General features: G+C 43.0%; 1 protein-coding gene across 1 annotated transcript; it reads left to right on the forward strand.

The window, feature by feature from the left end:
- The first annotated feature begins 15,849 nt into the window (after nucleotides 1–15,849).
- On the forward strand, nucleotides 15,850–19,302 carry LOC311279988 (complement factor D-like). Its single transcript, XM_084391852.1, has 5 exons — nucleotides 15,850–15,983; nucleotides 16,144–16,288; nucleotides 16,464–16,602; nucleotides 16,764–17,024; nucleotides 17,130–19,302. Exons 1-5 carry the CDS (start codon nucleotides 15,932–15,934, stop codon nucleotides 17,277–17,279), a joined length of 747 nt encoding a protein of 248 aa, XP_084247978.1. The 5' UTR covers nucleotides 15,850–15,931; the 3' UTR covers nucleotides 17,280–19,302.
- Nucleotides 19,303–27,051: the final 7,749 nt, after the last annotated feature.

The following is a 27,051-nucleotide window of genomic DNA, read 5'->3' on the forward strand; positions in this document are numbered from 1 at the left end:
AAGAATTATCTTGGCTCCGAAGCGAAAACATATCTGCATGTTGCCAGTGTACTTCCTTATATACCCACGAGGTGGGGCGGAGTTACACTATGCAAATTCCGCAGACCCATTGCATTTCCTTGCCATTGGCTCGTTTTATAATCCTCGAAGGTGAGAGGCTTTCTAAGCGAAAACCCCATTCGTCGTCACAACGTAACTCGGTGTGACCACGAAAGGGAACTTAGTGTCTATGGTAGTTGCAGCCCTGGCTGAAGTTTTTATCTCGGAGGTCAGGAAACCAAGTCTTGTGTCTTCTCTTAAAGTCAGCCTTCTCTTCTTCACTTGGTTTAGATACTGGTGAAATGAAAAATAATAATTAAGATACAATTGGTGGAAATAATATACTAATAATCTAAAAGAAAACAGTATCTTTTGTTGTTGTGGTGCTGGCTGAATTTCTTACCTTCAATGCCAGGTAACCAGGCCTGGAGCTTCCTTCTGAACTCAGCCTTGTCTTTTTTAGTGTGTTTAGAGTCAGAAACTACTATAAAAATAAAAAAATCATTAAGTGACACAACTGGTGAAAATAATATACTAATAATCTATGAGAAAACTATATTTTGTTGTTGTTGACCTGGCTGATGTTCTTACCTTCAATGCCAGGAAACCAGATCTGGAGCTTCCTTCTGAACTCAGCCTTCTCTTCTTCAGTGTGTTTAGAGTCAGCTACTAGTGAATTAAATGTGCTTCCTGGGGAGGCAGTGGGCATAGGTGCTTCCTCTTGGGACGAGGTGGGTACAGGTGCTTCCTTAGGGGACACAGTGGGCACTGATGCTTCCTCTGAGGATGAGGCAGGTACAGGTGCTTCCTCTGAAGATGTGCTGGGCACTGGTGCTCCTTTTGATGTCCTGGCAAATGTAGGTGGTCCCTTGGGGAGCCTTAAGGGCAAAGGTTTCAAGATTACATCCCTTTTCAGATGCAATCTCATATTATCAGGGATCCTCACTTTTCTCCTGAATGAGGGCCTGGCAGGTACAGGTGCTTCCTGTGGAAAGTCAGCTGGCACTGGTGCTTCCTCAGGGGATGCTGCATGCATGAGTGCTTCCTCTTGGGACGAGGCACATACAGGTACTTCCTCAGAGGTTGTGGTGGGCACTGGTGTTTCCTTTGGGGAGGCTGTGGGCACGAGTACATCCTCTTGGGGTGAGTTGGGCACAGGTGCTTCCTTAGGGGACACAGTGGGCACTGATGCTTCCTCTGAGGATGAGGCAGGTACAGCTGCTTCCTCTGGAGACGTGCTGGGCACTGGTGATCCTTTTGATGTCCTGGCAAACGTAGGTGGTCCCTTGGGGGGTCTTAAGGGCAAAGGTGTCAAGATGACATCCCTTTTCAGATACAATCTCATATTATTAGGGATCCTCACTTTTCTCCTGAATGAGGGCCTGGTAGGTACAGGTGCTCCTTGTGGAAAGGCAGCTGGCACTGGTGCTTCCTCAGGAGATGCTGCATGCATGAGTGCTTCCTCTTGGGACGATGCGCGTACAGGTGCTTCCTCAGAGGATGTGGTGGGCACTGGTGTTTCCTTTGGGGTGGCTGTGGGCACGAGTGCATCCTCTTGGGATGAGTTGGGCACAGGTGCTTCCTTAGGGGACACAGTGGGCACTGATGCTTCCTCTGAGGATGAGGCAGGTACAGGTGCTTCCTCTGGGAACGTGCTGGGCACGTTATTTGGGATCCTCACTTTTCTCCTGAATGGGGACCTGGCAGGTACAGGTGCTCCCTGTGGGGAGGCAGCGGGCACTGGTGCTTCCTCAGGGGATCCTGCATACATGGGTGCTTCCTCAGATGACAAGGCAGACACAGGTGCTTCCCCTGGGGAAACAGTGGGCACGTGTGTGTCCTCTTGGAATGAGGTGGGCACAGGTGCTTCCTCAGAGGACACAGTGGTCACTAGTGCTTCAGGTACAGGTGCTCCCTGTGGGGACCCGTCTGGCATGGGTGATCCCGCAGGGGACTGGGCAGGCACAGGCTCTCCCTGCAGGTACCTAGCAGGAGCTGGGGCTCCTTGTGGGGCCTCCACTATTCCCCACTGGCCTGAAGTGAGCCCACACCCGTTCTTCTCAAATGTTGAGCTTAAACGATCCTCTACCTCCATTATTGCCCACCACCTCCCTGCGAGGAGGGCTGTGATGAGCTCATGCTCATCTAAGGGGCTTAAGGGTTCTGTTTCTCTAAAACAGGTGGGCATGGTGGACATGCTCAGTATGATGGATAAGCAACTTTGATGGCAGAAAGACAAGTTGTTCAAAAAAAGTGTATAACCGAATGGCTGTTCGTGTGCAACAGTGAACTATCTGTGAAAAACTGTGAGAGAAAGAGAGAGGGAAGAGAAGAGATGACTTAAGTAATGACTTGTCCGTGCAGACAGGGATGGAAACTCGGGCAAATCAAGAGGCGGCGGTGTCTGTATATACGTCAAGGACAAATGGTGCGGCCAGCATACGGTGAGAGAAACTGTGTGCAATCCCGATGTGGAATTACTATGTTTATCATTAAGGCCTTTTTATCTACCGCGTGAATTTGGAAACATCATTATTTGTGCGGTGTACGTTCCACCAAGCGGGAATGCCGCTAACGCGGCCAGGTGTATAAGTGACTGTGTCAACGAACAATTAAGGCGCACTCCAGCGGCTCCAATTTTTATTCTTGGAGACTTTAATCAGTGTAGACTGGAGCTTATGCTGCCGGGATATGAACAATATATTAAGTGCTTCACGAGAGGTAACAAGATTTTGGACAAATGTTACGGAAACATTAAGGATGCATATGTTGCTAAGGCCAAACCTCCTCTATCTAATTGTGATCATAACACTGTTCATTTGATTCCAACTTATAAAACTCTTTTAAAAAGTGCTAAGCCACACACAAAGACAATCTCGGTTTGGTCGGAGGATAGTATTGAGACCTTAAAAGGCTGCTTTGACTCCACGGATTGGGATCTTTTTCACGAGATGGACATTGAGACGGCCACAGAATCCATAACGGACTATATACATTTTTGTGTGGACTCAATTGTGGAGAAGAAAACTGTGACGGTATTTCCAAATAACAAAAGTTTTATAACAAAGGAAGTTAAGGAATGTTTGAATAGGAAGAAGTTGGCATTTATAAATCATGACAAAATTAAATTAAAAATAGTCCAAAAGGAATTGAATATATTACTGAAGGGGGCGAGGAAAAAATATAGAGATACATTAGAAGATAATTTTGCTATAGGGAATTCAAAAAAACTGTGGGATGCAATGAAAGTTGTAACAAATATGGCACCACCTCACAAAACTTTTATAACTAATGATGACGAACAAAGGGCAAATGATTTAAATGACTTTTTTCTTAGGTTTGAGTCACCAGCTGATTATACGGGTGTTTTGGACAACGTAATATGTGAACCGGGTCAGAGGTTAGTGGTTGACCCACAGGTGGTCAGTACTATATTTAGAGGTGTATGCTCTAAAAAATCTATGGGTCCGGATAGAATTTCGGCCTTTCTGCTAAAAACTTGTGCTATGGAGTTATCCAAGGCATTCTGCCCCATTTTCCAAAAATCTTTGGACTCGCATACTATTCCATCTCTATGGAAAAAATCCATTGTTATACCAGTTCCTAAGAAACAGAACTCACTGGAGAATTGTGATTTTAGACCAGTGGCCCTCACATCTCATGTTATGAAGTGTTTTGAGCGATTTGTTTTAATGGGGTTAAAGGATCAAGTCAAACCATTACTCGACCCACTTCAATTCGCATATAGGGAGAGGCGTGGTACTGAAGACGCCATTAACTACATCTCTCATTTGGTCAGTAGTCACTTAGAAGCCAGTCAATCATATGCCCGTTTACTTTTTATTGATTTTAGTTCAGCGTTTAATACCTTAAATCCCATGTTGCTGACAACAAAGTTAAAAGAGCTTAAGATAAATCCATACTGTATTAAGTGGCTCTATTCCTTTCTGAACAACCGTACACAACAGGTGAGAGTCAACAACTCGTATTCTGAGGTTAAAATTACGAACACGGGAGCCCCGCAGGGATGTGTCTGCTCGCCAATTTTATTTACACTATACACCAATGATTGCGTAGCACGTCAAGACAATACTTTTTTTTATCAAATTTTCTGATGATACTGCAATTTTAAGTTTATTAAATGGGAAAGACAATGTTTCTCATTATTTCTCTGAGGTGGAGAGATTTGTAGGTTGGTGTGACAATAACTCTTTAATACTAAATGGAACTAAGACGGTTGAGATGATTTTCGATCCTAGAAGTGTAGGGGACCATAGTCCGGTAATGATACATGGCAATATCATCGCACAGGTCCCTTCATATAAGTACTTGGGAGTTTTTATAGATAATTCACTATGCTGGTCTTTTCATGTCAATAATCTTTGTTCCAGGCTACAGCAGAGACTATACTTTCTACGCAGGTTAAAAGTGTTTGGAGTGAACCAGAGAATCATGTATTTGTTTTATCAGTCTATTTTCGAGAGCTTGATTAGATATGGTATTACTGCATGTTAATCTCTCTGTCCAATTAAAATCAAGATTAGGACGTTTGGTGCACACCGCCTTTAAAATTATAGGGGGTGAGGAGAGAGGATCACCACAAGAGTTGTTCGATGCTTCAATTTTAAACCATGCCAGGAACATTGTTGGAGACGATACTCATATCCTGAATGCCAACTTTAAATTATTACCATCAGGAAGGAGGTATAGGGTCTTGATGTGCAGGTCTAATCGACTGAAAAATTCTTTTGTTCCTACTGCAATCAAAGTGTTAAACAGATAAAATATTATGAATTGCCATTGTGTCTTCTATGTATCTAACTTCACTTACCTGCTATTTATCTTAATGTATGTTGTATTGTATGTATTGATTGTCATTATGTTTTACATATTTAATTTTACTTATTTCTATTAGTTTTTTAATGTATGTTGTTGTATGTATGGACTTTGCACGTTGTCCAAGACAAATTTCCCAGCAATGGGACAAATAAAGTATAAAGTAAAGTAAGTAAAGTATACCCAGGAGCTCCGGAAGCTGGTTGCCTTAGTTTTATAACATTCATTAAATCTATCAATCTATTTATTTATTATTATTACAATAAGCGATATGCCCAGTGGCAGTCCATCAGAGGAAGAAAAGGAGACACAAATGATTCAAAATTAATATAACAATGAAGTTGATGAAGTGAACTTGTGTTGTATTAAAAATTTTCTTCATTGCTAACACAGTATAACTGATTCAGTTGCCCCAATTATCCAAACCATTCATTTAGTTCCCAAAACAAAGACACATTTCTCAAAACATATCAAGACTTTATCTAGACTTTATCAGCAAATATATACAAATTATTTGTCTTAGTTTTTATTTGGCAATTTATTATTATTATATAATTGTATAATTAAGTAGGCTATAATTATCAACAAATATATATATATATATATATATATATATATATATATATATATATATGTCTTAAATACAAATGAATGCAGCCTTGATGAGCATAAAGGGCTTATTTCAAAAACATTAAAAAATAGTAGTGTCCAAACTTTTGGCCGGTACTTTAATGCCCCTTTTTTACATTTGAGCCCCTGCCCCTGCCCCAGAGGGACTGTGAGGAAATAATAGGAGGATGCAAGATGCAAGTAAAACTCAGTTTATTGTTGGTGGTCAGATGTAAGACACAGGTCGGGGACAAACACTCAGGTGGCTGTTGAAGCAGGGACGAGATGGCGATCCGGTAGTGGTGCAGTGGTAAGCGTGCTCGAGTGAAACCCAGGAACCGTGGAACATCCAGACGACACGAGGAACTGACGAAATCCAGACGACACGAAGAACTGACGAAATCCAGACGAGGAACCTTGTAGACGAGGCACGAGCACAGGACACACACCGGGAAACAACCACAACGATCTGACAACATGAGAGTGAAGTTACTGGGCATATAAAGGAACCTGGGATGATGACAGCTGGTGACACTAATTAACACAACGAGTAACCACACCCACACAATTACACTCACGCAGACACATCAGTGAGAGACAGCCGATTCATGAACCGTGACAGTACCCCCCTCCCTAGGAACGCCTCCTGGCGTTCCCAGACAACCTTACCTGTCGATTGTAATCATCGATAAGGGAGTGATCCAGAATGTCTCTAGCAGGTACCCAACTTCTCTCCTCCGGACCGTAACCCTCCCAGTCCACCAGGTACTGAAATCCGCGTCCCCTCCGTCTCGAGTCCAGAATACGGTGTACCAAATACGTAGGTTCCCCATCTACGAGTCGCGGCGGGGGGGGGGAACCGGGGCAGGCGGATTAAAGTGAGAATAAAACACGGGCTTGACTTTAGACACATGGAAGGCGGGGTGAATTCTCCTGTACGCAGGAGGGAGTTTGAGTCGGACTGTCACCGGACTAATAATCTTGGTGACAGGAAACGGGCCAATGAATTTGGGAGCTAACTTGTTAGACACGGAGCGGAGCGGAATATTCTTGGTAGAAAGCCACACTTTTTGACCCACGACGTAGACGGGAGGCTTTGACCGGTGGCGATCGGCCTTGGCCTTCATGCGCCCCCCCGCTTGGAGTAGAGTCTCACGGGCTCTAGTCCAAGTACGGCGGCACCTCTGGACGAATGCGTGAGCGGAGGGGACCGCGACCTCGGATTCCAGACTCGGAAAAATTGGTGGCTGGTAACCTAAACTACACTTAAATGGCGAAAGGCCCGTGGATGACACTGGTAAGGAATTGTGGGCGTACTCCACCATAGAAAGCTGTTGGCTCCAGGACGATGGATTCTTGGCAACCAAACATCGCAACATTCTCTCGAGGTCCTGGTTGGCTCGTTCAGACTGACCATTGCTCTGGGGATGATAGCCCGAGGACAGACTGACCGTGGCCCCCAGTAACTTACAAAATTCTCGCCAAAATTTGGATACGAATTGGGAACCTCTGTCAGAGACCACGTCCATCGGGAGGCCATGTAACCGAAAGACGTGATCTATGACTGTGACCGCTGTCTCCTTGGCTGAAGGTAATTTGGGCAAGGGGATGAAATGTGCCGCCTTCGAGAACCGGTCCACTACGGTTAAAACAACCGTCATGCCTCTGGAGGGTGGGAGGGCGGTGACAAAATCTAGAGCGATATGGGACCAGGGTCTCGAAGGGACAGGCAGCGGTCGAAGTAACCCGTCTGGGGGTTGGTTAGATGTCTTACCAGTGGCACAGACTGAGCAAGCCAAAACAAAATCGTGAATGTCGCGAGCCATTAATGGCCACCAGAATCGTTGCTTAACTAGAAAACTCGTGCGAGTCACTCCTGGATGACACGCCACGTTGGAGCAATGACCCCATCGAATAACGTCGGACCGTAACCCCTCCGGAACAAACAAACGACTCGGTGGGCAACCAGGCGGAGGCGTTACCCCTTCTAGGGCTGTCTTGACCCTCGATTCGACCTCCCAAACCAGAGTGGAGATGACAACCTTCTCAGGTAAAATACACTCGGGAGTCACCGGGCGTTCGGATGGATCAAAAATACGAGATAAAGAGTCGGGTTTGATGTTCTTGGAACCCGGGCGGTACGAGAGAACAAAATCAAAACGTCCGAAAAAAAGAGCCCACCGAGCTTGCCTGGAGTTGAGTCTTTTAGCAGATCTGATGTATTCAAGATTCTTGTGATCGGTCCAAACGATAAAGGGTACCCCCGAACCCTCTAACCAATGACGCCACTCCTCCAACGCTAACTTGACTGCCAACAACTCTCTGTTACCAATGTCATAATTACGTTCGGCAGGCGATAGTCGATGAGAAAAAAACGCGCAGGGATGCATCTTGTCGTCTGAGGAAGCGCGTTGTGAAAGCACTGCTCCTACTCCCACCTCTGACGCGTCGACCTCCACCACGAACTGACGTGTGGGATCAGGGGTGACAAGAATTGGAGCCGAAACGAAGCGACTCTTGAGGTTGACCTGAACGTCGTTCGGGGGGAGGTCAAGGCAGTCAGAGGTGCGACTAGTTGGCTGAAATTGCGAATGAAACGCCGGTAAAAATTGGCGAACCCCAGAAACCGCTGTAGGGCCTTACGGGAATCTGGACTTGGCCAATCAACCACAGCCTTAACCTTGTCAGGATCCATGCGCACTCCCTCAGAAGAGATGATGTACCCTAGGAAGGGAACAGACTGTGCATGAAACGCGCATTTCTCCGCCTTGACAAAAAGCCCATTCTCTAACAGTCTCTGGAGCACTCGTCTGACGTGTTGAACGTGTTCCTGGAGAGACGAAGAAAAAATCAATATGTCATCCAGGTAAACATATATGAATTGATCTACCATGTCTCTCAACACGTCATTCACGAGTGCCTGGAAAACCGCTGGGCTGTTGGAAAGCCCGAAAGGCATAACCAAATATTCAAAGTGCCCCCTGGGGGTATTAAAAGCGGTTTTCCATTCATCCCCCTTCCTGATGCGAACCAAATGATATGCATTGCGTAAGTCCAGTTTCGTGAAAATGGATGCTCCCTGCAACCTCTCGAAAGCTGAAGACATCAACGGCAAAGGATAAGAATTCTTTACCGTGATGTTGTTCAGCTCTCGGTAATCAATGCAAGGTCGCAGAGAACCATCCTTCTTCCCAACGAAAAAGAACCCCGCCCCCGCAGGAGAAGAGGAAGGCTGGATGAATCCAGAGGCCAGAGAATCAGAAATATATTTCTCCATGGCCTCCCTCTCGGGAACAGAAAGAGAGTAAAGTTTGCCCTTAGGCGGAGATTTACCTGGCAGTAGATCTATCGCACAGTCATAGGAACGATGCGGAGGGAGAGAAGCAGCACGAGACTTACTGAACACTTCCTTCAGGTCGAGGTACTCCGCGGGCACGTTAGACAAATCCGCTGCCTCACCCTGAAACACAGAACCAGACACAGAGGGACAGGCAGACACTAAACAGGACTCATGACAGTGGTTACTCCATGTGGAAACAGTATTAGTGCACCAGTCGACACGGGGGTTGTGTCTTGAAAGCCACGGGTGTCCCAAAACCACTGGTGCAAGTGGTGAGTCCATGAGTAAAAATGAGATGAGTTCTGTGTGATTGCCAGAAGTGATGAGGGTGATGTTTTCAGTAGAATGCGTAATCCGGGGAAGTTCCTGTCCATTGAGTGCGTTGACGATAATCTGGTGCGGGAGGGGAGTGACGGGAATCTGAAGTTTAAGTGCAAGTTTGGAGTCCATGAAATTACCCTCCGCTCCCGAATCCAGTAGTGCATTGGTGCAGTGCGTCGACGTTCGCCATCTCAGTCTTACCGGGAGGAGGGTCGATGATGGTGATGAGGTCTTTTCGGCGGAGATCCCACCCGATAGTAGCCTCATACTTACTACCGGGCTTGCTTCTTTTGCCGGGCAGGAGTGGATGAAATGGCCCGCCCGGCCACAGTATAGGCAGAGTCCTTGGGATCTCCGCCTTTCCCTCTCCTCCCGGGAAAGCCGAGCTCTCCCCACCTGCATGGGCTCGTGGTCGAATGCGGGGCTGACCGCGCTCACACCACCGGGCTGGTGGTCCCCCGTGTCGGGCTGTGGACGGCTGGGATGCGTCAATCTGGTCACACGATTCAGTCGAGCGTCCACTCTCAGAGCAAGATCCACCAGTCCGTTCAATGACTCAGGTAAGTCCAAAGTATATATCTCTTTTTGAACGCGGTCAGCCAGCCCATGCAGGAACATATCCCACTGCGCCTCCTCGTTCCAACGGCACTCTGCGGCCAGGGTGCGGAACTGAATGGAATAGTCCGCCACCGAGCCTTCCCCCTGTCGCAGTTCGGCGAGTAATCTGGCCGCCTCCTTACCCGCCACTGCACGGTCGAACACTCTCCTCATCTCCTCGGAGAGTGCCTGGAACGAGGTGCAGCAGTTGTTTCCGTTCTCCCACACCGCCGTTCCCCAAAGCGCTGCTTTCCCTGACAGCAGGGTCAATACAAATGCCACCTTTGCATGTTCACTCTGGAAAGTGCGTGGCTGTAAAGCAAAATGCATGGAACATCTCGTGAGGAATGCTCTGCAATATTCAGGCTCACCGGAATACCCCTCAGGTGTAGGTAGGCGTGGCTCCGGTCCTTCCGCTGCTGCGGGCGCTGGTGGTGGGGGAACGGGCGGTGTGGGGGGCGCAGTGGGAATCCGTAGCTGTTGTATCTGTTGGGAGAGCTCGGACACCTGCTTCACGAGTGCTTGTACCGCACGACCTGTGCCCGAGACGTTCCTTGTTGGTCCATACGTGTGATGCAGTGAGCGATGAAATCGTTGAGTTGAGTTGTGCTTGCTGCGTCCATGATTGGTCAGATCGTTCTGTGAGGAAATAATAGGAGGATGCAAGATGCAAGTAAAACTCAGTTTATTGTTGGTGGTCAGATGTAAGACACAGGTCGGGGACAAACACTCAGGTGGCTGTTGAAGCAGGGACGAGATGGCGATCCGGTGGTGGTGCAGTGGTAAGCGTGCTCGAGTGAAACCCAGGAACCGTGGAACATCCAGACGACACGAGGAACTGACGAAATCCAGACGACACGAAGAACTGACGAAATCCAGGCGAGGAACCTTGTAGACGAGGCACGAGCACAGGACACACACCGGGAAACAACCACAACGATCTGACAACATGAGAGTGAAGTTACTGGGCATATAAAGGAACCTGGGATGATGACAGCTGGTGACACTAATTAACACAACGAGTAACCACACCCACACAATTACACTCACGCAGACACATCAGTGAGAGACAGCCGATTCATGAACCGTGACAGGAACTCTCTGCACGTCCCTGGTACTTAATGCATGGTCATTATTACATTACATTTGCATGTATTCATTTAGCACATGTTGTTCAAAGTGACTTACAAATGAAGAAATTAAGTGATTCAATATGAAGGTATTTTTGGTGCAAATCACCTGACTGCTGCCCACTGCCTCTACAGATGCTCAACTCACTTTTGCTCCACATTTCACATAGATCAATGGTGCAAAATGGAGAGCGCGCGAAACTTGTCACTTGAAAGCGAAATGCGTTTTGCACCATAATCACTGTAGAAACTGTAGCAAAAATGTGAATGTATGAGTTTCTTAATTTGTAATTTGTAGAATAGGATTTGTGCACCTGCAATGAAGAATTTGAGAAGGTGTACCTGCTGTGTTGTGTTTTGTGGGAGAGAAAAAAATCGACATGTTTGCAACTCTTAAAACATTTCTCTCTGTGACTTCAAATGATACACATGTGTGGCTATTCTTTACAACTACAAATTCCACCGTCACAAGCGTTCAGTTGATTTGCACCAAAAATACCTTCATATCAAGGAGCCATACCAAATTTAGCAGCCCTACCCAAAACTATAGAAGCTTGCACAGTACAGAAGTGCATTTAGCCTCCCTACACATATAGGCTAGTATAAATCAAATCGTATTCAAATCTGAATATAGCAGGCTAAATATTGTTAATAATAGCCTAATAATTAATGTCAATAAGGAATATGTGAACTCATTCGATCCTGTTTACGAAGCATCCTAGGATGAACCTAATGAAGTTGGTTGAGAGAATGAAGTCAGTATAGGCACTTTTTGCTTCAATCTGAATTAATTCATTCCGATTGATGAATCCGAACATATAGTTTTACATGAGTGCTAAATAGCCTACATGTGACTGGAGTTGTGATCTAGAAATGGTGGTGACTTTGAAGAAGCTTAAATATAATATTGTTGGAATTGTTATTAGCCTATTGTTTGTTGTTATAGTAGCATTGTTTAACATTTTTGGTTAAAATGTTTACATCGATACAACACACACAGCAGGTGGCGGCAAGTGACTGTCCTCATGATAGTGAAATGTCACCAAGGCTGCCATTCAAATTCAATTGTTGATATCAACAATTGATTTCTTAGTTGAAATTCCAATTTCACATTTCAGAAATACAATTCTTAGTAGTAAATCCTTTATTTTCGATAGCAACAATTCAGTTGTCACTAGTTGAAAAGTCTATTCTTGATATCAACAATTGAATTGCCACTAGTAACAATGTAAATGTTTTATATCAATAATTCGATTTTCATAATTCGAGACGTTGGTGTCCGTGCCGGAGCTGGTGTTGTCCTTTCCGGAGACGGTGGTGTCCGTGCCGGAGACGTTGGTGTCCGAGCCGGTGGTGTCTGTGCCGGAGACAGCGGAGACGTGCCAGAGACGGTAGTATCCGTGCCGGAGACGGCAGAGACGTGCCAGACAGGGACATCACTTGTGGCGCTTTTCCACTGCATGGTACGGCACGGTTCGGCTCGGTACGGTTCGACTCGGCGCGGAACGGTTCGGCTCGCTTCGCTTTTCCACTGCGTGGTACGACTCGACTCGGTACGGCACGGTTCGGTTCGCTTTAGCTCGGTTGCTTTTCCATTGCAGTTAGTACCGCTTCAAAATGGGTGGGACTGATCGTTATAGTTGCCGCCTCTACTGCCATGACATCATCGTAAACGCGCCACATTTCAAACGCACAACACAGGGGATGGTGCTCTTGATTCTCGGCATGTGGATGTTTTTAAATTAAATTACGTTAAAAAACGTTCTTATAATGGTTTACTATATGGAAGGAAAATTTTTAACGTGTAATTAAACGTTGCGTTCATATTCTGGGCTCATCTGATTTTTTGTACATAGCATAGCCTACTTTATGATTTTAGTATCATAATGATTAATAAATGCACGCACAATTATCCGTGAACTTGATTTGAACAAATGCCTTTCAACTTGTGTGTGCAAAATTCAGAATTAAATGAATGTGCAGCAATCTTTACAAATAGAGAGTCTAGGCCTAATGTAGCCTACTGTTTTAAACTACTGCCATTAAAAAAGCGCATTTAATGTTAATGTTATGTTATTTTTTTCCATCTGCCTATGTTGATTATGAAAAGTGAACAGCACGAGACGAGTAGAGAGACATGGAGCGAGTCAGACTTAATTTTGACCACTTCATTAAGTTTTGTTCACTTTGTTTTCTTTAAAGTGAATTTCGTTTTGTACAAATTGTATCTTAATTTTAATAATTTTTTCATCAAACAATTGCCTGGACTGAATAAGATGCAAAATAGACAATTTAACCATTGAGGCGCCCGAGCGGTCACTTGCATTGTACGTTAACTGGAGCGCATCTCATCCTCAAATACACAAAGCTTGAAATGTCTTTAAACGAAATAATTCAAAACAAAAAGAAATAGGCTACGATCGTCAACTTCATCTTTGCCATGCACAGACACTGACAGAAAACACTATTTTATAAATAAAAATCAGTGCACGCGTTTTAATAAAATTAAAACTTTAATTGTGATCATTAAAATAATTGAATATTAAATAATTTGTGGCCAATTTTTGCTCATTTATTAATAGTAGGCTATATATATATAGGCTATATATAGGCCTAATTTTATTAAATTGAACAAGCGCAAAATTCAGCATTCAATCAAATATTCAAAAAGACTTAATAATAATAATGTTATTTCAACATAATATCTCGTTATTTCGACATAATGTGCGTGCAACAAGCAAGATGTGCGTTTGTAAATCCGGGGACGCGTGCACTGATTTTATTTATAAAATAGTGTTTTCTGTCAGTGTCTGGCAAAGATGAAGTTGACGATCGCCATATTCTGAGAGAAATAACATTATTATTAAGTCTTTTTGAATATTTGATTGAATGCTGAATTTTGCGCTTGTTCAATTTAATAAAATTAAAACTTTAATTGTGATCATTAAAATAATTGAATATTAAATATTTTGTGGCCAAGTTTTTCTCATTTATTAATTATATATATATATATATATATACATACACACACATATGTGTGTGTGTGCCCTCAGCACATGCGTTAAAAATTATCCGGCGCCGCCCCTGACTGCAAGAAACAGTTTACAAGAAACTTTTTAACTGCAAGACACTACAGCGTTGGCTGTTGTCTACTGGCTATTTAAATCTAGCGGGTTTGTCTCGTGCATGGTCTCGTGTCGCAAATACAATGACACTGGTAGTGACGATTCTGTCTGACCAATCAGTGATCTTCAGTGTTTTCACGTCACATTTTAGTACCGGTACGGTACGCTTGGAACCTCAACAGAGGTGGTACCATTTAAAGCGAGCCGAAGCGAGCCGTACCGTACCATACCATGCAGTGGAAATGCGCCATAAGCGTGCCGTACCGAACCGAGCCGTACCGTACCATGCAGTGGAAAAGCGGGGGGGGGGGGGCTTAGCCCCCAGGGTATTTGTAACTTGCGTTTGCAAAATCTTTGCACTCACATCTAGAGCTACACTTATGTCATGCTAAGTTAAGCATTTCTTGTATTTTGCTTGTTCACTCTAGCTAGACTGCAGTTTTCCATAGCAAACCAAAACATCCCCTTTCCTTTACCTCAAGAAAACGTAGCTAAAGGTAAGCAGGTAATTAAAAACAACTTACAGTTTCACTCTGTATCACGACACTTAGCAGTACCAATCTTCCTTTCACCATAGCCTACTGTGCGTTCACACCAAACGCGAATAGCGCGTCAAATTCGCGTCTAGTTGGACGCTTGAACATTTTGAATCCATTCGCGCGTCCAGAGCTAAACTGACGCACGTAAAAAGCAAAAGTTTGAAGCGAAATTGACGCGCCACTCTAAACGCCTCATTCGCGCCGCAGGACCTCCAGACGCGCGTAAAGTAAACGCGTCTTTGTAAATCACTCGCGCCAGACGCTCTATTCACGTTTGGTCAGGTGTGAACGCGTGTGTATCGGTGTGTGTAGGCGGGAGGGTGCATACTTGTGCATACTTCAGACCAGAGCCATAGAGAGAATTCTTGATACATCGAATTGTTATTGCTGTTCTTATTATCATTTAGGGGGGCTTAGGAACATTTTGGGGTAGCTTCAGCCCCCCTAAAATAGGCCTAACGACGTCCCTGGTGCCAGAGACGTTAGTGTCTGTGCCGGAGACGTTTCCAGAGACGGTATTTTTAAATACTGGTAAATAGTATTTTTGTGCATATTTCTTAACAATAAACGTAAACTTTTTTAAATTCACTTTTTAAAACTTTTAAAAAAGATTATCACTTCAGCAATAATCTGCCATGTGTCGTATTTGAAAAGAGATCAAACTTAAGTCTTTTCTCTAGTCTAAAGCATTCAAGATTTACGACAGTTTAAGTTGGAAATTTAGTTTTGGGTCTATGCTCAAAAAAGTGAATAAATGAATTATAAATATATTGTAAATATAATTTAGTCCCATAAAATCCCCTAAAAATATCGAAATATTTAATAAAAACATTATCAAACTAAAATAAAGTAGCCTACATTAAATTCATTGAAATAAAAATAAAAATCGGTCATTTTTGACCGACAGGCGAGGAGCACCAGTTGGTATAATATAGATTATTTATTTTAAAATGACATGGTCACAGTACACTCTTGAAAAGAAAGGTTTCTTGAAGAACCTTTAACATCCATGGAATGGATGCACAAAATGTTTTTTTATGCACAATTCAAAGTAGTATAGTGGAAAAAAGTTTTTCGGATTATTGATTTATTGCACTCTGTACAAAAATGTATGTCCTCTTCACTTAGAAAATAACAAAAGACATACAGGAAAGGAAACATTTGGAGGAAAGGAAAAGTGAAACAGACACAAAGTAGATGTAATGAAGAAGATTTATGGCCTGGGGATATATTCCTGTTTTCTCTTGTCTGATGGGCGATTAAGAAAAGAATGTAAAGAGAACAACACTCCCACACACCCTCTCTGCCTCTCTCTCCCGTTTGGGCAGTATATAAAGCTCAGCCCACACTCAGTGGTCTTCAGTCTCAGAAGTATACAGACAACAATCATTCACTATGAATAGACTTTTATTTGTCTCTGTGCTGCTCTTTGCAGCTTATCAAACTGGTGAGTAATATTCAATTTCACTATTCTTTGTCTATTTATGCTGCAGGATATGCATTTTTGTTGTGCATTTCTACATTTAAGCATGGGGAATAGATTTATTTAGTTTGATTAATGAGGTTTTCCTCATGTTATACGGTTTAAATTATTGTGTTATTTGCAGGTGAATGCATTACAGGAGGAAAAGAGGATGTTGCACACTCTCGTCCGTACATGGCTTCACTTCAGTGGAATGGAAAACATGAGTGCGGTGGCTTTCTGATCTCCAGTCAGTGGATCATGAGTGCAGCACACTGCTTTCAGAATGGGTATGTAACATAACGACACCAGTGAGCTGTGCGACAGCGATGCAAAGGTGAAATAATTTCAGTCCCAAATCACTGTGATTTGTTCGGAGGGTTTGTTTTGATTTTGTTTTGAAGTTGCAGAAATACTAAGTTGCAATACGAAGTTGCAAAATGATAAATGTCCTGTTTGTTGCAGGTCATCCGGTGTTAAAGCTGTGTTGGGTGCTCACTCCCTATCTGATGCTGAGGACACTAAACAAACCTATGACACTACAGTCTACAACCATCCTGATTTCAGTATAAGCAACTATGACAATGATATTGCCCTGCTCAAGGTACATACTGTGGTCCAATCATGTAGCTGAAAAACAGTCTGTGTATGCGTGTGGTAAACATGATTTCACCAAGTACAACATGTTCCTGTGACAGTATGTGTAGAGATCAGTTTTCTACAGCAGACTGTCAATTACATATAGAATGATTTTGTTTTTGACAGCTGGAAAAGCCAATCACTGAGAGCTATGCAGTGAAATCAGTGAAATTCCAACGTGAAGAAGAAGCCGATCCCAAGGAGTCTGATGTTGTGGAAACAGCTGGATGGGGCTCTTTGAACAACCGGGGAGGACGACCAGACAAATTGCAAGAACTCAGTATCAAGGTGAAGAGCCGAAGTGAATGTGGCCGCGGTGACTACTATGGATTGAAGTTCACCAGCAACATGCTCTGTGCTGCAGAAAGACGAAAGGACACCTGTGATGTAAGTTTTACTGCAATGGTTCATAAAGTACTGCATGACTGCTATATGTGGAAACAAACTCGAATATATGACCTCTCTCGCTTCCGCTGTCTTTCTCTCTAATAGGGTGACTCCGGAGGTCCTCTCTTATACAAGGATGTTGTTGTGGGGATAACCTCTAATGGAGGGAAGAAATGTGGCTCCAGCAAAAAGCCTGGACTCTACACGATCATCTCCCACTACACCAAATGGATTGACAGTACAATCGCTGAGTAAAAAAAGCGAATGTTTGACTATTCCTTTTAACTCTTTAATGAAAATAATGTCAAAGTCAGTTAGAATAATCAGTTGTAACAATTTATTATGTCAGGTAAATGTATCATGCCAATTTCATAATCAATTCAAAGATAATCGATACAAAACATCAAATGCTCTGGAATAAAGAGAAGAGATGCGAACCCAACATTATACATGAAGCTGAGAGTCTTACACTCAGCCTCACAGGCTAATCTGAAATACAGAAAGGCCCCAAAACCTTTGCTGCATTCCATTATATAGACAGAAACTTCTTTCACATGGAAACATCTGCTAACAATGGGAATTTACATTCAGAGTTGACACCTGTTGGGGGTGGGAGACCATTTGTCTAAAGACCACTTTCCTTTGCGTGCCAGCTATCTCTAAACTCCTAAAAACCTTATTAGCTTTTATTTTATCTATTTGGAAATGAGACATTTGTACCAGTCGCACTGAGACATTTCAAATGATACCAAACATATACAATACTCGCTGATAATCATTCACATTAAACTATGTATTTTCTTGGGTGAATTCAGGTGATCTGACTATGAGAGAGAGAGGGGGTGAGGGATGAGGGAATGAAATGTAGATTAGGATGACTCGGAGCTGAGACTTTTGTCTCAAATGGTGAGTTCAAATGGTAATTTGCAACATCCTGTCTTCTCAGGGTCTGGGCACTCCTTAACCAGACTGTCCAGCATTTTCTAATTTCTCAAGTGTTACACTATCGTGTAGGTCTCCTTAGTGCTGCCAAAACAGCTGTGATGCATCAAGGCATGGACTCCAAAAGACCTCTGAATGTCCTGTGGTCCTTTAAAGGAATAGTTCACTTAAAAATGAAAATTCTGACTTGACTTAGTAGGAAAAATAAATACTATGGAAGTCAATGGGGTCCATCAAATGTTTGGTTACCGACATTCTTCAAAATATCTTCTTTTTTGTTCAGCAGAAGAAAGAAATTAATACAGGTTTGAAACAACTTGAGGGTGAGTAAATATGACATAATTTTCATTTTTAAGTGAACTATTCCTTTAAGTCTGCAAGTTGTGAGGTGGGGCCTTCATTTGGGGAATTTGTTGGTCCAGCACATCCCAGAGATGATGATCAATTGAATTGAAATCTGGGGACTTAGAAGGCCAAGGCAAAACATTGAACTCTGTCATGTTCCTCAAACCATTCCTGAACAATTTTTGCAGTATGGCAAGGTGTATTATCCCACTGAATGAGGTCACTATCATCAGGGAGCACCATTGCCATGAAGGGGTGTACGTGGTCTGCAACAATCTTTTGGTAGGTGGTACATGTCAAAGTAATATCCACATAAATGCCAGGATTTTGAGCAGGTTTTGAGCAGAATATTGCCCAGAGCATAACACCGCCTCTGCCATCCTGCCTCCTTCCCATAGTGCATCCTGCATCTGTTCCCCAGATAAACAACATACATGTACCTACCCGGCCATCTCCCTGATCTAAAAGAAAATGATTCATCATCCTCAGACCATGCAGGCAACCCTCTTCCATTACTCGATGGTCCAGTTCTGATGCTGTGGACAGGGGTCATGGGCACTCTATGCAGCTCCACACGCAACAACTGCAATGTACTGTGTGTTCTGACCCCTTTCTATCATGAGCAGCATTCCATTTTTTTGTAATTTGAGCTAGAGCTCTTTTGTGATTGGACCAGATGTGCTAGTCCTTTACTCCCCATGTGCATAAATGATCCTTTGGCGCCCATGACCCTGATGCCAGTTCATCGGTTCACCTTCCTAGCACCTTTTTTGGTAGGTTCTAACCACTGCATACCAGGAGCACTCTACAAGAACCAGTCGTCTAGCCAGCACAATTTGGCCCTTGTCAAAGTCACTCGGATAGTTTTTCTTGCCCCTTTTTCCTGTTTCCAAAATGAAATTCAAGATCTGACTGTCTACTTGCTATTTAATATATCCCATCCCTTGACAGGTGCTATTTTAACAATAAAAGCAATGTTTTTCGCTTCACATATCAGTGGTTTTAATGTTGTCGTTCATCAGTGTATTATATTATATTATATTATACATTAAAAATATATCTCTTCATAGCCCTTTTACTTTGACAATCACTTATGCAAACCAAAACTGTTTTTAACAGCATTTTTAAGAAATAATTTTAGGAGGAAGTAGAGTAGTAAGTAGAGTTTTATTTTATTAATTAATTTATTTGCAATTAAATGCATTACTAGCTGATAAGAGTGGTGGTCTTCTGTACGACTGATAAAAAAAGAATTTCCACATATTCTGACAGTTTAACGGCATGATGTTAAACTTTTGTGGATTTGTTTGTAGTATGTTGCAATGCTAAACTGCTCATTGTGTTATGTAAGACTTTTTGAATGCATCATTAAATCTGAGTTATGAAACACAATGTTGTTAATATTATTTACAAACGACATGCCAGTACAACCCAACGGCTGGAGCTAACGGAATCTTTCCCCAATCATTATGTTAAACAGACCACTCAACACACATCTGTGTTGCAATCTGTTATCTCTAACTGAAACAGTCCTTATCTGGTCTTTTGAGGAGGGTATTTTTCAGTTGTTGGTGTTGCAAAACCTCCATACTGTATGAGGCTGCAGGCATTTAGAAGCCAGATCTGATATTATCAGATTAACCTCCTTGACCTGGTTATAATTAACAAAGTGCAGGAAATTTCCATTGTTTTGTGTGCAATATTAGTTCCCAAAGACTGCCCTGAGATGGACACCACCTGGCAGAAGAAAACAAGTGTGACCTAAAACAACATGGAAAAGCTTAGCTCAGTGATGGCAGAATTAAACGAGATGAGTCTGACATGGGCAAGGCACAGCACGCTGGGTCGAGTTAAGTGGAAGGAAATTGTTGTTGCCTCATGTCCCACTAGAAACGAAGAGGAGTAAGTAATAGTCAAGGAAGATTTTTGGAAGACTTCTTGAAAAATGCTTGATAACCACTTTAGCTTACTTTGGCAGGATGACAAGGAACATTACTGCCTCAGCTGCTCATTAGGACCTTTCCCTCTCTTCCCTCCTTTCCTTTCCAAACACTTTGAAACGAAAAGGCCTGTAGGGTCAATATTTCAGAAGAACTGAATTTTCTCGTGTATTTCTTTTGGGTTCAGTATACTCTTTTTGTTCTTTTTTTTTTTTTTGCAGCCTGATACATTTATCTCATTTTGTAACATGTTATACTCCTAATGACTCTGGTTCATGTCTTTCCATCTCCCATGCTGTGAGAGTAGAGAGTGGCCTACCTGTGTCCAGTCCTCTGGAAATAGGCCAACAACAAGAATCTGAATTAAACACAGAAATTTAACACCAGTACTTACTCAATGATGTTGCACATGTCTTCTCACGTTCAGAAGTGTTATGCTAAAATTGTTTTGTTTAGAAAGTACAGTTGTCAGTCATGTATTTGACTCCGTATACGGTTACGTTCACACACAGTACGGTTATTTACGGGTGTGACAACCGCAATCTATAACCGAATTCACACCTGTAAATTTTCAGGACTCAACGGCATTTCCGGAAAACCAGCGCTGTGTGAACGGAACCGTTACCGGACATTTATAGTCATGTCATACAGTGTGAGAAAGCCGCACTGCTGAGGGGTTTTGTGTGTGCCATCGTTCTAAATCAAGTCACTGTTCTCCACTGGAGAGGCTCCCGTCAGTTTTGTGTTTTCTTTGCACGACTCAAATGCCATGCAATGCATGAGATACCAGTGCAACAGTTAAAGGCGTTCATCTAGTGTGTTTACATCAAAGCTTCTGTCGGTTAATGAAGATTTGAATTGTAAAACTCTCTAATTGAATTCTTACTAGTAAAAATGCAATTACGACGAGTAACGCTGGGAACATTTTAAAGGGGTCATATAATGCCATTTTTGTACAAGCTAATATGATTCTTTAGGGTCTAAATTAAAAGTTTGTAATATACTTTAATTAAAAATTCTCATTAGTATTGTAAGAAAACACTAATTTTACCTGGTCAAAAACAGCTCTGTTTTCAGCACGCCGTTTCAGTGCATGTGTCTTTAAATGATAATGAGCTTTGCTCACCCCGCCCCTCTGTTCTGTGCGTACACCGTTTGTAACACAATAACCACGCGTTGTTCATTATAAACGTGGGATTATGAATTATATTGAGAACGTCGTACATAGAAAACATGCTGTAATGTACCCTGAGTGTAAACCTTAGATGCATTCATCATGAAGCCTGCAGCAAGGTTTGCAAATTTCGCAAAGATTAATATAAATACTAATATAAAGGTTAATAAAACATTACACTCACATCTTCTGGAGGTTCAGCAGTAACACGTTGGTACCGATCCGTTTTTTCTCGTTTGTAAAGCTGTCTGGTGTGAAATGATTCGCGTAAACATGAAAGCATGGACGATCGTGGGGAATCCCCGTGAGGGAATCCCCGCGTCAATCCTTTGGGCATATTGCTTCAAAAACAAAACTCAGCCACTGCATCTATAACGGCTCAGATTTAGGAACATCCAAATGACTGCTGTGTTCCTTATTACATCTAAGAACAGAACACCACAATCGCGTAGACGCCATTCTACTCCAGCATATCAACAATGGCGGACTACTATGATGACGGCTGTCACAGCTTGCTCAGGGCGGGTCTTGTGTTGAAGCACGGCTGTCAATCACAATCGCGGGAGGGGCATACGATCTTATGACGTCACAATATCGAACGGCTTGATTTCATAGATGGTCAAACATATAAGGAGATTAAAACAAAACCACTGGATGGATTTTAATCATGATAGGATGGTTGTGTACAGGCACTGCCAACAGACATTTCAGTGCAATCAACTTGTAAAAGTGCATGTACCATTATAAGACCCCTTTAAGCTAGACCGATGAACTTGTCGTGTCAAAAGTGACAAGACTTTTCAGTTTTATGGACATTGCCATCTTTGATATTACTTTGGTCACTGTTGCTATGGTTACTGGTTAGAGAGTACAGGCTTGACTCTTGTTGCTCGTACATACAGACAGTATTGGAGACGCTGCTGTAAGAACAAGACATTGAGACTCACAGCTGTAAGTTTAGTTATCAGTCCCAAAAATTTAGTGTAAACATAGGCAATATGTCCGCTACCTTTGTAACATCAGCAGGTGGAAGACGAAGGTCAAGCGAAGAAACAAAATACTCAATATTTATTTCCATAGGCAAAATCCAAACATACACGAAACAGTGTGCAAGTGCACAAACAATAACCGACAATGAAAAGGAGTGAGAGGGGAACTTAAATACACAGATAATGACAAAGACAACAGGTGACGGTGATGATGACGGTAATGAGCAGGTGCAGGTGATGATGACATGATTCTGGGAAGTGTAGTGAAGACACAAACGATGACAGACGGTGAATGTGACATTACTCCCCCCTCCCGCTAGGCGCGACCCGCGCAGCAGAATGCAGAACACGGGAGGGGGGGGTGGGCATCCTGGAGTCCTTGACGGGGAGGCGAACCAGGCTGAGGAGGTGGCCACGGCGAACCAGTCTGAGGAGGCGGCCACGGCGGAGAGGACCCTTCGGGCGGCCACGGCGGAGAGGACCCTTCGGGCGGCCACGGCGGAGAGGACCCTTAGGGCGCCCACGGCGGAGAGGACCCTTCGGGCGCCCACGGCAGAGAGGCCCCTTCGGGCGGCCACGGCGGAGAGGACCCTTCGGGCGGCCACGGCGGAGAGGACCACGGCGGAGAGGACCCTTAGGGCGCCCACGGCGGAGAGGACCACGGCGGAGAGGACCCTTAAGGCGCCCACAGTGGAGAGGACCCTTCGGGCGGCCACGGCGGAGAGGACCCTTCGGGCGGCCAGGGCGGAGAGGAACCTTCGGGCGTCCACGGCGGAGAGGACCACGGCGGAGAGGACCCTTAAGGCACCCACAGCGGAGAGGACCCTTCGGGCAGCCACGGCGGAGAGGACCCTTCGGGCGGCCAGGGCGGAGAGGAACCTTCGGGCGGCCACGGCGGAGAGGACCCATTGCCCCCCCCCGCTAGTTGTGATGCTTAGCCAATAACAGGAAAATCAGATAGATAGCAGTAACAAACAGGAAGTCAATTCCTCAGGGTCAAGTACTGGAGTGCTTTCCAGGGTCTGTGTTCCTGTTTTCTGGAGCAGCAGTCAAGTTCAAACAAGTCAAGAAAAACATTGTGGGGGAGTTTGAAAAGGTGTTTTCTTTCCAGTGAATTACAGTAAAAGCAAAGGTGTTCAGCATCCATCTATGGGGTATTTTCTTTACCGTGGTCCTGACACAGTCTCAAGATATTTATATAATCTAAAGTGCCTGTGCTTGCCAATTAAAGGTACTCTAATAAACTGGAAAATGAAAGTTGGCTTGTGTTTGTCTGAGTGTGTCTTTGTTTTCGTATTTTTGGCAGGAGTTTTGTGTTTGTTTAAGGGAAATTCAACAAACTGCCTGCCAGGTCTTTATCTTAAGTCTTAATATACACAAAGCCATCCACCGATGTTCCTGTTTTTCTATTTTTGCAGCTCTCAGACCTAACGTTACACAAATGAGTAGGCTTGATAATTTTGCGATAATGTTGCGAAATGTGTTCTTCATTTTCCAGCCCCAGAATTTATCTATGTTTTGGATAATAATAATAAAGGCTTAAGACATTTCTAAAACTTTCTCACAGGACAGATATGGAAAAACAAAAACATGGGAAGAATCCCCATGATAACAGTAGTAGGCTATAGCCTGTTTCAACAGCTAATGTCACACAACACAAACGTGGCATTACAAATCGAAGACAATAAAACAAAACAAACATTAAACATAACTAATATAAAAAATTAAAAAATTAAAAAAAACTTCTATTTGAATTTTTTCGATGTTCCTTTAGTAATATAATTTCTGAGATTATTATTATTATTATATACATATGTAAATCCGTTTTAATAACTTAAAAGATTATTGTTGTTTAATGATTTTTTTATTCGCATAAAGAAAGAATAACGTTGCTCGAGGATTGCATGAGACACTGATAATATTTCTTCCTTTGACCTCAGCGGAGGAGGCGGCACGTTACACGGAAGGGGCTGAACGATGGAAAAACTAAGTAATTTGTTTACAGGTGGCATGTAAAAATTCTTTTAAGTAGTGTAAGCATTGTTTCCAACGATATAAGTAGTTATTACTTCTATGAGTCCATTTTGGACCATCTGTGAGAGAGCGCCCTCCGGCTTCATGTTTGAATGAAACTTACATTACTTGAGAGGGTTTAGCACTCCATAATACTTATATTGCCCTGTTTTGGGTAAGAATAAAACTTCAGGTCATGCATAGAATATGTTGTCTCTTTTCATTTAAATCTAGATTTATTCACATGACAACCTCGTGAAAGATTTGAATGTATGCCCATAGATAGGAAAGCTGGACTGTAAAAATGTTTATTCAAGTCAAATATTGTTGATGTCTTCAACCTGACTACACCAGAGAAAGTCATTTTTAATGGTCAGGACAGGTAGAAATGTCTCAGTATAGTGATGACTACAAGTCACCTTCATTTATATAGCGCTTTTAACAATATGAATTGTTAAAACTACACAGTATTCTATTTTTGCAGTGAGTGTGAAAGTGAAATGTGAGGGGCTACAGAGGAATGTGTGTCATTGCACCGCGTCCTCATCCTTCTGTTCTTTGCTTTTATTTTTTAATTGGACCCGGATTGCAATTTGCAGCTCTCTGGGGGCCACTCTCCCCACAGGGGTGTAATAAGCTATTAGACGCTCACCCCCTAACGCCTAACACTAATCGACATGGACAGCCCTTTGTACAGTACTGGGACAGGGGCCGCTATTGTACAGCTGACCTCCTGCCCTGGGACAGCAAAGGCAGCTTGGGGTACAAGGAGGGAACAGCTTCTCTACATACATTCTGTTAAAAACAAAACAAACTTTAACACTTCATACATTTCTTCTCCCTCGCTGGCAGCCAATGCAATCATAAGCTGATCCTCTTGCAGTTCACTTGTATAGTCAACACTGCTTCATCCCAATAAATGACTAACTAGTGAATTAAACACAGCTATTTATGGAACATATATCTGTGTGAACCACATTGCGTACATGGATGTTTGTGTACTACAAAGCCTCTATGAAAAGTAGAGCATAACTGACTACTGCACTGCTGTTGCAGGTTTTTTTTATTATTTTTTTTATTGCTAACAAGGAGACAAGCATGTAAAGCATGTAATGACAAAAGTGTTCATTGGTTTTGGGAACTGTGATCATGAAGCAATGAAAAATGATTCACAGTTTTGGTCCGCATAGACTCCTGTTTCACTGAATGTGTGAAGAGTTTTGAACGTGACTTCAGAAGGATTTTATTAACAGATTTTATTGAAACTAACTGACCCAGACTTTGTCTTAAAATATAAAATATGAATGACTTTTATTGACTGTAATGGGATTACTTTACTAATCACTCAGTCTGAAAAGTATCACATCTCCAATTAATTTACTTAATCGTTTAATTAACCTTTACTAGATGGACAATAAGACAGAGATTTCAAATTCTGTTCAAAGCATAAAAGCATAAGTCACACGCTGTTGTTTCACAATTATCTTTTATTATTTTTCCACATGGAACTACTGTTAGATTTACATTCTAAACAGGTCAAAGTCAGATTTATTGTACTGTTCAGTGTGAAGATATAAGCCTTGACACAGATTCTTTGCACAAGTGCATGAATGGCTGTTGCAGTTGAATGACAGATGAATGTATGTGTGTGTGTGTGTGTGTGTGTGTGTGTGTGTGTGTGTGTGTGTGTGTGTGTGTGTGTGTGTGTGTGTCAGACACATGTTGTGCAAAGCTGAAGCAGGTGTATAAAGTGGGAGGTCTGTCTGCGGTCAGAGTCCTGGGACACTTGCCAGTGCATGTCTGCCTCTTTGCTCTCACCTTAAATGCTTTAGACATCTTTGCCTTTATCTTTCTTTCATTCATTTCATCTTCCAAAGTTTCCATTTTTCCAATGTTGTCCTGTTGAGTCAATTAACAAATCACTCACAAGTGTCACTTCCTGGGGAGTTTCTAGCCGAATGTTGTTGGCCCACTGACATAAGGTCAGAGCCGTTATCTGGAGCTCCATTAGATGCGCTTTAGTGTCACCCTTTCGCCATCCCCCAGGCTGAACATCTGGTCAAGCCGGGTTCTCTGAGCCATGGAGAAGAGCTCATTAAGAAGAGCAGCGTCCAACCTGAGCAACAGGCCCACTAATCCAGCCCACTGCCAACCCACTGCCCTCACAGACAGGTTCATCTGGAGGACGAGTGCAGTCTGCATGAAGGGAGAGGCCGAGTGGGGGGTTGGGGACTATAGTGAGTGAGTGCATGTGATTCCTTATGCCTTATGAGTCAATGAACACCTGAAAATGTTTAGCACATTATGCTTAAAATCTCTCATAATGTGTTTTATGACACTAAGGAAGCTAGCTAGCTCCTCATTGGTGAACGTTGAAGTACAATATGATCCTGGAACAACATTCCAATCAACCGATCAGATTTGAGGGACATGTTTACAGTTTATGTCAAGTTTAGGCTTACAGCCAAGGTTGGGTGCTTGTACTTCAGTGTTATTCACCTATCATTTCCCCACTAACTTTAGGGGTACGTTATTGGTAGAATTAGGTTCAGGGGTAGAGGTGGGGATAGGGTTAGGACAAAATTTTCAGACAGGAATGTTATTCCAGGATCAACAAATGATGT

The sequence above is a fragment of the Rutilus rutilus genome (assembly GCF_951802725.1).
Source record: "Rutilus rutilus genome assembly, chromosome: 20".
Classification (NCBI taxonomy): domain Eukaryota; kingdom Metazoa; phylum Chordata; class Actinopteri; order Cypriniformes; family Leuciscidae; genus Rutilus; species Rutilus rutilus.

Coding starts and splice junctions, on each gene's coding strand:
- LOC311279988 (XM_084391852.1), top strand. CDS start 15,932: ATGAATAGACTTTTATTTGTCTCTGTGCTGCTCTTTGCAGCTTATCAA. Junction 15,984..16,143: donor CTTTGCAGCTTATCAAACTG/GTGAGTAATATT, acceptor TGTTATTTGCAG/GTGAATGCATTACAGGAGGA. Junction 16,603..16,763: donor ATGATATTGCCCTGCTCAAG/GTACATACTGTG, acceptor TGTTTTTGACAG/CTGGAAAAGCCAATCACTGA.